This window comes from Copidosoma floridanum, unplaced genomic scaffold (assembly GCF_036245765.1).
Source record: "Copidosoma floridanum isolate Cflo_tuat_1 unplaced genomic scaffold, Cflo_Japanese_pri ptg000035l, whole genome shotgun sequence".
NCBI classification, from domain to species: Eukaryota; Metazoa; Arthropoda; class Insecta; order Hymenoptera; family Encyrtidae; genus Copidosoma; species Copidosoma floridanum.
In genome coordinates this window covers 3,084,353-3,096,523 of record NW_028321912.1, presented here as the reverse complement: position 1 = coordinate 3,096,523, position 12,171 = coordinate 3,084,353, and the positions used below count along the sequence as shown (strand labels likewise).

Sequence of the window (12,171 nt, the reverse complement as noted above, 5' to 3'; positions counted from 1 at the left end):
TGACTTTTATACACACTTTTATGAAATTTTATAAGCTTCTCTAAAAAATTTTATAATATTCTATATTAAATTATTTTAAAGTATTAAATTATGAAACTTAAGGTACAAGTGTCTCTTAAATATCTCTTAAATTTAAGAACTTCTTTAACAATAAATTAAATTTTTTTATGAATGTCATTAACCGGTTGCAAAATTTCATTTTCAGTTGAGTTTCATAATTTTAATACATGCTGTCATCAAATTTCATAAGCTTTTCTAAACAATTCATAATATTCTATATTAAATGATTCTGAGTTCCTAAGTTATAAAACTTAAGGTACAACTGTCTCTTAAATATCTCTTATATTTAAGAATTTTTTTAACTGTGTACATGTGTCTATGTATAAATTAGTAACTATTGTTTATCTTATTTTTATATAAAAACAACTATCACTATACCAAATTATTAAAAAATTTTTAATAACTATTTTGTTTTAGGAAAATCTTCATAATATCAGGATTAGTAGTCTTTTGTTTTTTTATTTAATAAAAATTTACATTTCTCAAAATACGAATGAGTGAAACTAATTTATCCTTCTGTGGTTATAAGACAAAAAAAAAATATGTTTAATATCAATGGATCAAGGGAATTCTGAGATTTGATGAAGTATTCACATGTACGATATATACATTTTTTACACCCACGGACGGATATTTTCGTCAAATTAATGTACATACGTCGGTTATATAATGTTCAAATAATATTTTTTTGACTTGGTATATGGATATGGAATTTTGCACCTAACCTTAAACTTGTCTACCTTAAACTTGTAAACCTAACCTTAAAATAAGTCTAGTAGTTTTAAATTATATCAACTAAAATAGCTTAACCAAGATGATAAGTTGATTAATGAAATTAAATAACTCAAGAAAACTTTTTTGACTGAAACTCTTTCAACTTCTCATTTCTTATAATCAAAGTTTAACGTATTTCTTTTTTTTCCTTAGAGATTAAAAAATAACTGCATCGTTGTGCACTAAGATACAATGCTCTGCAATAAGAATTATATTTAGATGTTTCCATATCGTAAAGTTTATTTAATATTCAAGTACACAATTAGTTAATCGACAGAAAGACTAACACTTGTGCGGCTAAATTATAATTTTTTTGGAGGGCATGCACGTGCAAGTGTTGCTTTTATCTTATCAGTACATTATGCGCGTATCGATAGTATTAACTTCAATAAATTTGTATCCAAGTCGAAACTTGAATTTTATTCGATGAACTCCTGATAAACAAGGGATGATCTGATTTTATAGAAGACAAAGTGATGAATACGTAATTTATACAGTATACACATCGAATATTTATTTTATATAATAGATATTATTAATAAATACGTACTCAACAATTTTTTTGTTGAAATTTCACTAAGAAATTAATGCATTAACCAAAAAAATAAGCCTTTTAGATGTTTATTATAGAAGTCTCATAAAGAAAGGAGGTAACGAAGAAAAAAAATTAGGACTATATCAATATTGATACTTGACTTTCCAATCGATCGATTATCCAACAATTATCCTAAAGAGTAATATCATTTTCTAAATAACCAAAAACCAAAAGAATCTATAATACAAATCTCGCACACACTTTTAGCGAAAAAAACTCACTAGCGAGCTTAATAAAAAATCCTTAAAGTATGTAGGATCTTTGCTGTTTAAGATAAAAATTACAATAGTACAAGTAGGACAAAAAATTGACTAGATAAGCATAAATGGAGAAGTGATTGTAAATACGATAAAAGATTTAAAAATGCCTAACAAATATCAAAGAATAAATAAACACCCCATAACAAGCTCTACTACCACTGAATACTTTATACATGCGTTTGAACCACCAGCTTAAATATTAAATTTAAAGAGTATCATATGGATAAACAAACAAATGCATGTATTTCCTTCAATGTTGGTGCAGTAGTAGCATAAAAAAAAATTGATACTTTTAAAATGTTTTTCTTGCTTCAAATACATGATACTGAACCTAATATGATTGTCTTTAATGGTTCGACCCTAAAATTTATTTTATGGTGGAACAAGTACCTCCGCAAAGAAAATAGTATCTTGGATCCAGTTGAATTGATATGGATAAAATTAAAAATCAACATTTTAAATCTTTTCAAATTAGTTTTTTGAGGCTTAAGTAAAAGTTATATTAACTATTCAACAAGTAGGTATTCGCTATATGCAGTAATCTGAAACAGCGCCACCTGCACGGCGAGAAATATGCGATCGCGATGCTGGATAATACGATTACATAGCCTGTTATCGGCTGCAAACTTTGTAAATTATTTTTTAATGCATTTTTGATACTTAAAGTATCGATTTTCAGTGTCAAGAGTTTGTATTAAACAGAAAATAATTTTTTGTTACATTATTTAAAAAAAAATTTTTTTTTTAACTATAAAGCAATAGTTGTAATCTGTTTAAAACAAATTCTTGACTCTGAAAATCGATACTTTAAGTAACAATAATGCATTAAAAAATAATTAACAAAGTTTGCAGCCCATAACAGACTATGTAATCGTGTTATCCAGCATCGCATATTTCTCGACGTGCAGGTGGCGCTGTTTCAGATTACTGCACATAGCGAATACTTTGTCAATACATAGCTACGAAATCAGGTAAAACGTTATTTCATAAGCTCGCGACTAGATAAAAATAAACAGATATATAGTTATCGAGTAGCTAAGGGCGTGCTCACGAGCAAATTAATTTCTTTACATAAGTTGCTAATAACAGAATTCGAAACAAAAAAGGTTGTACGGTTGACCTAAATAAGGTAGGCGAGCTTTGTCGTAAGCTGTCTTATATTTTGTTACTTAAAAAATAGTAAAAAAATAAAATAAAATAATGTAACGATGCCAACGAATAACTATAATTTTTGAACCGTTGTCTATTATTTCACCCGTTGAAATAGTGCATAAATTACCTAGGCTAAATTAAATACTAGAAAGTTTAGTTATTTTATTCAGAAAGCATCTAAAATAACGAATCGTATCAAAAAAGCTATAATTAACCGAAAACATTTCGCAATTTTCAATTAGGAGAAATATCGCTATGACATCTCAGAAGAATTGGAAGCATCACCTGTGAGATTAAGCAAGCAAACTTTTATTTAACGAAATTCTCTATCAAAGGTATTTTATCGCGACATTAAGGAAAAATACCGACACTTATGTAAAATAATTAACATGCTGTAATTTTTTTAATTTTAAAATAAAAATTTGCTGCTCCAATGCGATATTCAAGTTATGGCTAGCATTTTCAAATAGTTTTGTATGTACCATATCAGCAAAAAATTTTTAATTTTTATACTGTATACTTTATAGTAGCCACACTATTAAAATCATATTGTGTTAGAATAAAGAATGTAAACGCTGAAAGATAAATAGGAATTAAATAAATATGTTTTTTTTTCATAAATAAAAAGCTTATAAGTAACTGACAGGCATAAATAATATTATGACATTTTTTTCTTTGACCTTGAAACTTACTATCTTGACACAATTAAAAATAGTTACAAGGAAATAACATCTTTTTTATATGTACTCATCGATACTGACATACCTTGTTTGCAGCTTTTTATGCTAATATACGAAATTAAATCTATGATATTTTTTAAGTGGCATTATTTTTGAAAGTAAACAAAAAAAGATTTAAGTTAATTTTTGAAAAAATTTTTTACCCTAAAATTATGCTAAAAAACTATTACATAAAGCTGTCACTTTCAGAGTACCAATTTTAGTACATACTTTTATAAAAGTAATCAAATAAAACCAAAAGCTTATAAAACATAAACAACACTTTTTGATCATGACCTTGCATGAAAAAAAAAAACATTGTATGTACATGCAATAAAAATGTTGTCGATGGTGTATAGAATATTTAACTTTGTAGAAATAAGAGTCAATAAATTTTTAATTATCCATTAGTTTACATTAATAGTTTGCGAATTAAAATTTTTAATAAACAATGAAGTAATTGACAACGTCAGTACAACGTCTTAACGTCGTAAGTAATTTGTTTTGCTGCGTCAACCACTAAGCAAGAAATTGATAATTTATTTGCAGTACTTACAAGCAGGAGAGGAAGTCAACAAAAATAAATCAAATGGTGTTTCACAAGTAAAAAAAAAAAAAAAAAAAAAAAAAGAAAAGAAAAAAAAGGGAAATTAAATAAAATAAAATTAAACAAGAAATGAAAACAAAAAATTAAATAAATGAATAAAATATAAAGGGAATTAAAACAACAAACCAGGGGGGATAAATGGGTCATGGGACCCACGGTAAGAACGAAGTTCTTTAAACGTGACATGAGTATAAAAACACAATTTCTCAGGTAACAAGGGGGTCGCCAGACCCGTAGGAAGAACGAAGCTCTATAAACGTTAGTACTGCATTCATGTAGTTCACTAAACAAAAACTTGAAAAACGAATAAAAAAAAAATAAAAAAAATAGTTGAGAACGTCGTGCATAAATAAAGCACTCACGAAGTTCAACCATCGTGAGTACTGAACTATTAAAAAAAAATTTTTTTTTTCGTTTTTCAAGTTTTTGTTTAGTGAACTACATGAATGCAGTACTAACGTTTATAGAGCTTCGTTATTCCTACGGGTCTGGCGACCCCCTTGTTACCTGAGAAATTGTGTTTTTATACTTATGTCATGTTTAAAGAACTTCGTTCTTACCATGGGTCCCATGACCCATTTATCCCCCCTGGTTTGTTGTTTTAATTCCCTTTATATTTTATTCATTTATTTAATTTTTTGTTTTCATTTCTTGTTTGATTTTATTTCATTTTATTTCCTTTTTTTCATATTTAATTTCATTACTTTTTTTTTTCATTCTTTTGTATTTCCCTTATTTCATTTTTTTTTTTTTCTATTTATTTTCATTCTTTTGTATTTCCTTTATTTTATTTCTTTGTTTATTTTTCTATTTAATCTTATATTTTTCATTCTCTTTTTTTGTTTTTGTCATTTCTCGTTTTTTTTCATACTTAATTTCATTTCATTTCATTATTTTTTAATATTACATTTTATTTGTTCAAATTTCATTTCATTTCATTATTTTTTTTCATATTTCATTTCTTTTTTTTTTTTCATATTTCATTTCATTACTTTTTTTTTTTTTTTTAGATGTATTATTTAGAAAACAAATACATAATTTATCATGAATTGAATGTATTATCAGTGAATGCATATAAAAATGGAATATTATAGTTACGAACCACACGATAAGTACAAGAAACCGAGTTTCCATAGTCGGCAGCGCTCGTAGCAGAGTGGGTAAGGTACTAGAATATAAGGAATTGTAAAAGAAAAAATTTCTAAGTTAAAGAAAAATTATTGTGAGAAATAAAATTAAAATTTGTTTGAAAATTAATTGCTTGGGAGTGTGAGGGGGAATGGTGGGCAAAGGTGTGCAGAAGAGTAACACGGCACGGTTGGCAGATATACATATATAGTGGGGGGAGGGGAAGTGTGTAGAGAATAGTGGGTGAGGGGGACGGGGTAAGGGGGGAAACTTGAGAGGAAGAGACTTCGGGTAAACCACTTCCGTTTCAAAAAATCTGTCGGTTTTAAAATTCCAGCCCCCCGAGTACGCGACATAAAGAACTTCGTTCTAAAAAAAAAAAAAATCTTCCTGACGTCACTCCTTGCATCAATATTATTGAAGAATTCCCCCAAAAATATATACAATTCACAAGATAATTCGTCACTTTACGGTCGCAGTAAGACTTTCATATTACGACGGATCACGGAAAACAATGGAGTTTCCACTTGTTTGTCGTAACAATAATGAAATGTTGATACTGATGACTCTTATCAGGAGGTGGGGGGGGGGTCTTGCACGCACACTATGCAAACCATGTTGATTGTTGTTTGTTGATTTTATGATAAACTGGAAAGTTTTCAAGTACTCAGCGAAATAAGTAGCGATTAAAATTTAATAACTACAGATAACGTAGCGCGAGGCATCAGAAGTCATTGGCGAGCCCTTGGTGAGCCGCGATACAATTGGTAACCACTATCAGATCAGCGACGATCGACGATGGTTGCCGAAAAATTCATCAGCGAGGTTTGACCCGATCACCAACACACCGCAGGCTAAAATCCACGGCTTTTACTAATATATATTCGTATATCGTTTGGTTTCATGCAGGATGTTAAACGAAGTCCAATGTTCACGATCGAGAATAACGTGATAGTTGGAAACCCGTCGGCCAAGAGAGAGAACAACCCCATAGCCAAAGTCATTTTGGATTCACTCAGGAGCTATCCGGACACAGTCGCACAAGTAATTATTCAATCATGTTGGCGATTGGCGGAATGTTGTAGTGGACATTTTATGGAAAAAAAAAAAATTAGTGTGCCATTAATCGAAGTTTAACAATTCATGTATGATTATACATTCTCAGATAAATACGGCGACGGGTGAAAAAATAACTTTCGGCAAGCTAAGGGATCTCAGTGTCCGTTGTGCCATTTGGTTGAAGAAACAGGGCATAGGTCAAAATGACATCGTCTGCACTTCGACGCCGAATCAAAGTTACGACTGCATCCCATGTCTGGCGACGTTGTACCTTGGAGCGGTTGTCAACCCCTGGTTCAGCGAGCTGTCTTTCGGTGAGTTTGTTCACACTTTCACACCACTAGAATTGTTTTTTCAATTTTTCGCCAACTCCTCTGTATCTACCTTGATCGAGTTTTTACTATGTTTTTTTTAACCCTCCATTCCCATCCTCGGTCTACCTAACGATTTTTTCGTACTCGATTTTTAGACCATGACTTTATCAGAATTTTTATTTCTGTTTATTCCCACGTTCGCTCTTATTACTTGATATAAATGTAGTTATATTTGTTAACTTGTTTAAGCCTCCATTTTATACGAAATTCTTCGCTAATCTTGTCCTTTTTTCCTCTAAAGATTTTTAAAAATATTTTTGTATAAGAAATTACAAAATTTTTTTTTCACGGATTTAATGATTATCTAAGTTTTGTTTCCGTACAATAAGATTAATTGTAAATACATTTGTAAAATTAAAATACATTATCACGTCAATCCCTTAAAGTAGCCTCCAACAGGAATGCAGTTACTGCGCATCATTGTTTAATAAGATAAGAGAAGGAGGTTTAAAAGTTGGATACTCTATCAAAAGATAAGTGACAGATAGCTTATGCAATACACAAGAGTGGCAAAAAAATCCATTCAATCAGTCCGGTAGTTTATTAGAAAATATTACACACGTATTTTTTTATTCACATGAACAGAATCAAACGGAGATAGTGCATGTTACAGTTGCTGGATAAATAAAGTAACGACTGAAGGCTAAGTGTATTAATTTATATTCTTATTTTCTTATTTATTACACACGGCACAAAAAAAAAAGAAAAACAATGGTGAAGTTTTAAAATTCAATTTTATCCAGAAATGAAGTGTATGTTTCCGATTTATACGACGATTTTGAGAAACCTTGACCATTTTTTTTTTTTGTTAATCCTATCGCCACTAAAAAACGAAAATTCGATTTTATCAATTTTTTTTAGTTTTGATTTAATTTATTCCATGAAATTGATTTTTTTTTTAATGAAAAAAAAAAAAAAAAAAAAAAAAAAAGCTGTGTGCCACAAATTGACAGCGCTTTTCCTTCACTTTGGTTAATATTTGAAGGTCGCAAAGAAATTTATTAAAAACATAAATAGCTATATATTTATATCATCATTCACTACTGTAAAGTTGACAAAGTAGCTGTTAAATACTTAAATTTCTAATTTTTTTAGTCAAGTATTTATTTTGCAAATTACATGTTTTTCAAAAGTAGACTCTCAAATGAGAAAGGTCTTATTTTAATTCTGACTTATTGATTATTTTTTTGAAAATGTTTTTTCGGATTTGCAATTTTTTAAAAGAAATCTTCTAAGCAGAACCCCGAGCCATGATAATTTCAGTCACTGTACTGTGAAACAAAGCATAGTAAGCGGATGGTAATTGACTTCAATTTAATACCAACTGGAGTCGATATTTGGTTGAATACCAACATGCAACTGATATTTAGTTTTTTTTGCCATCAATCTCATATGATTATCCTAATTTACCGTTAGATTTTACCAAAAAGTAAGACTAAGATACGTGTCTTTTACTACAATTATGAAGCCCATTATTACTAATAAAACAGTCTCAAGGTAGGGTTATACAATTACAATTTTTTCTTTACATTTACGACCAATTCAGCAAAAAAGCACTAAATAAGATTTCGCTTAAAACAATTTAAATAATTAGAACCGCATTACTGCTCATAGCCTCGGCTAGACACTTCTTCGACATAATACAGCCAAAAATACTGTTCGCCTGCGAGGAGTCGATCGAAATCCTAGCCCAAGTGGCCAACGACGTCGGCGTCACGTGCAAATTCGTGGTTTTCGGCCGGTACCCCGGCTTCCAATCCCTGGAGGACATAATGGCCGAAATCAGCCTAGAAGAAATCGACGGCTTCCGCCACGTCGAGCCAGAAGATCCAAAAACCAAGTTGGGAATCATACTCTTCTCGTCGGGGACCACCGGCACCCAAAAGGGCACGATGCTGTCCTACGACGCTCTCGCGAACCACCACATGGAACAACTGCTACCCCACGAGGGGTCGAACGCGCTGTGGTACTCGACCATGTCCTGGATCACGGGGACCTGTTTCATAACCAGCTGCATACGACTGCGGTGCACGCGAATCTTGCATTCGCACTTCGATCCGGAGGAGACGAGCCAAGTCGTGGAAAAGTACAAGGTGAGGCTTGACTACCTGATATATATATATATGAATGTGTTTTTTTCCTCGAATAACATTGCATTGTCCCGGTGATCAGGTCAATTGGGCCTTTTTATCTCCAAGTGCGTTAACTCAGCTGTACAAAAATAAATTGATCGATCAATACAACTACGCATCGCTCGAAGTATTGGCCACAGGTGGATCGAAGCCCAGCAAGGTCGTCCTTGATTACTGCCGGAGAGCCTTGCCTCACACATTGGTCACCAACACCTTTGGTAATTACCGTTGTTTCGAGACGTAATGATTTTTTTTTTTTTTTTTTTTTTTATGCACGTCTGTATGGATGATTAGGTATGACGGAGCTGGGAGGTATGGTGGTATACCAAAGGAGTGCCTTTAAGAAGATCGACTCGATCGGATACGTTGTGGGTGGGATAAAAATGAAGATTATCGACTCGGCGACGGGCAACAAGCTCGGCCCGAATCAGCAGGGCGAACTGTGTTTCAAATTCGACGGCATGATGCTTGGTTACTTCAAGAATCCGAGGGAAACTAAAAAAATGCTCGACGATGAAGGTATTTGACTCACACGCTGTTTATGCTTTTTTTTTTTTATCGTAGTTCGTACATTTGTTGCAGTCATGCTTATCATGGATCGCCATTCACTCAGAGTAACGCAAGCTCATCAGTTGACGCATACGCAGTGTTGATTTTTTTAATCAGACTAACAGTCACAATATTAGTAGTGGTATTGTTGTCCAAACATTTATGGATACTCCACTTATACTGGAGTATCCAACCAAAAATCTAATGTTATTTGTGTAGAACTCAATAAAGCCACAGTCAAGTTTTAATGATTTTCCATGGTTCAAGGGAGAATTTTTTTTTTTTCTGTTCTAATCTTAACATATTCTAGCGGGAAATTATCACTAAAATAGCTTACGGCGATTTGAGAATATCATTCAAAGAGACAAGGAAGAGGAGTCCCCTCTACTGCGCACCTCCTCTTGCACCCAACAAACTCAATATTTTACTTACGTTTGACGTTGGCGTTGTTGAAAATGTACTATAACATGCCTCAAAATTTGTCTCATTCAACTATTAAACAATAATTAATTCGTAGGTAGATTTTTTTCAATATCTTTGCATTTCCCAAAAAATTTTATCCATGTAAATGTCAAAATTGAGGTTACGTCCCATAAAAGCCTATAAATAATTTTTATTCGTACAATTGTTTTTTGTCTATTTAAACGAGAGAAAGAGGTTACTTTCCACAAGAGCCTATGTTAATCACATGATTTTCGTTTGTATAATTCTTTTAAAAATGGCCTGTAACATATATTTAAAACATTCATATAAGTTCTACGTATTCTAGACTATCTGGAAAACTCAATATCACTGTGATCTCTGCATTTTATTCTTACTCCAGAACCTCCTTAAATAAATTTATTTTAGAAAAATTCCTGGAGATTTAAAAATAAACAAACAATACATGGCAGCTTTAAAAACGACCTTTTATCACCAACTATAGTTACAAAAAATTTACACTGCATTAACGTCTGCTTGGTTAGGTTAGAAAGTTTAGCTGTGAGACACTTAAACCTTATGACTCACTTTATGAGTATCTGTACACTGAGAGAAGGATGATTTATTTACTATCAACGTAAAAGAATGTTAACAGAAAATTAGTTAACATATTCTTTATTCTATTATAAAAGGGAGATAGCGATTAGTATCGAATTGAAATTTCGATTACATCGAATTGAACCTGAAGTTTTATAAAATGTGCTGAAGTTAGTTGTAAGATTAGATGTCAAACTAACTTTTGGCGCCCTTTGAAGCTACAAGTAACTTTTTAAATTTTAAATGACACAGACGGCATATATGTTAATAGTTAACATGCCATATTTTATGTTAAACCTGCACCACGTCAGATACATATTATACGTAAGTTAAAGCAGCATACTGGCATATGTAAAAAATACAAAGCCAATAAATTAGTTTTAAACTTTACGTAATTTAATAGCTATCATATGAAGTTAATTACTAACAAGTTCTTCTCTCAGTGTGTAGAATGTTCAAAAAGAACTAAGCCAAAGTCTAGAACTAGAATGAAACTATCAAGATTATTATGTATAAAAAAAGCTATTCATAAAATAACCGGAAAAATGTTTAAAAATTATCATAAATTTTTTACGTACTCGAATCCTGGATTGTAGACGGAACGTTGCCTTATAGATAATTCTGTTTAAAAAGTAAAAAAGATTTTAATTACTTAGGTTGGCTGCACACCGGCGATCTAGGGTATTTCGATGAAGATGGTGAAATATCGATCACTGATCGAATCAAAGAAGTCATAATCTGTCAAAACTACCACATATCTCCGTCGCAAATCGAAGGAATTCTTCTGCAGCATCCCGAAGTGAAGGAAGTCGCAGTTGTACCAGTGCCCCATCAAGTAGACATCGAGCGACCAATGGCATTTGTTGTGAAAATCCCCGGAGCAAAAGTACATTTTCACATTTCGAAAAGTTTTTTTAAAAATAATACTTATGATAATTTTGTCAAAACCAATTGATGTTGTTCACAGGTCACAGCAGAAGTATTAATGGAGTTGCCTGCTACTTACGACGAGTATTTCCGTTTGACAGGTGGTGTCGTGTTCCTAGAGAAACTACCGTACACAAACACCGGAAAGAAAAGCCTGAGGGACTTGAAAGAGATGGCAAAAGCTTACGCACAATAATTGTTTTCACTTAACTCATTTACATATATTCGATCTGGAATACAAGGCTGATGTATTGCAATAGGCTATACAATTACTATTTATTATCAACAGTTAAAAGTTTATCACTTTGATCAACAGGAAAATTTTCACAAATAGTTGTAAATAATTGTACGCGACATTTTTTCTGTTACCAGCTGTATCACTCACTTTAATAAACATTTCTTCATCTCATGCACGTATAAAGGCACTTAATATTATTCTCAATTGATGTCTCCACACTTTATTAAGTACGTATATGTATATTCCAAATCTATTTATGATTGTTCATCATTTTTACATGATTACAAAGCCACAACAATATTACAGGAAGATAAATCAACTACAATAATAATGATAGTAATAATAATAATAATCTAATATTTCGTCAACGTAAAATACTAAATGATAAAAGATATCCTGATTTCAAAAGAGTTACACCAAGTCTGCACTGGCTTGTGTACACCGATCGCCGAGTTTTTAGTGGTCCTAGTCCCCCCTTCTGCATTTTTCGCAAATATTTGAGTGGTTCAGTTCCTTTAACAAGATTAGAACTTATAAAAAATTAACCTTACATGCAAGACAACATACACCCTTCTTAACA

The 12,171-nt window shown here is 31.7% G+C and overlaps 1 protein-coding gene across 1 annotated transcript; it reads left to right on the top strand.

The window, feature by feature from the left end:
• Positions 1 to 6,024: 6,024 nt before the first annotated feature.
• On the top strand, positions 6,025 to 11,766 carry LOC106641443 (uncharacterized). The gene is made up of 8 exons (XM_014355866.2): positions 6,025 to 6,120; positions 6,205 to 6,339; positions 6,461 to 6,668; positions 8,343 to 8,821; positions 8,901 to 9,078; positions 9,155 to 9,379; positions 11,083 to 11,312; positions 11,394 to 11,766. The coding sequence occupies exons 1-8, from the start codon at positions 6,094 to 6,096 to the stop codon at positions 11,547 to 11,549; spliced, it is 1,638 nt and encodes a 545-aa protein (XP_014211352.2). The 5' UTR covers positions 6,025 to 6,093; the 3' UTR covers positions 11,550 to 11,766.
• Positions 11,767 to 12,171: the final 405 nt, after the last annotated feature.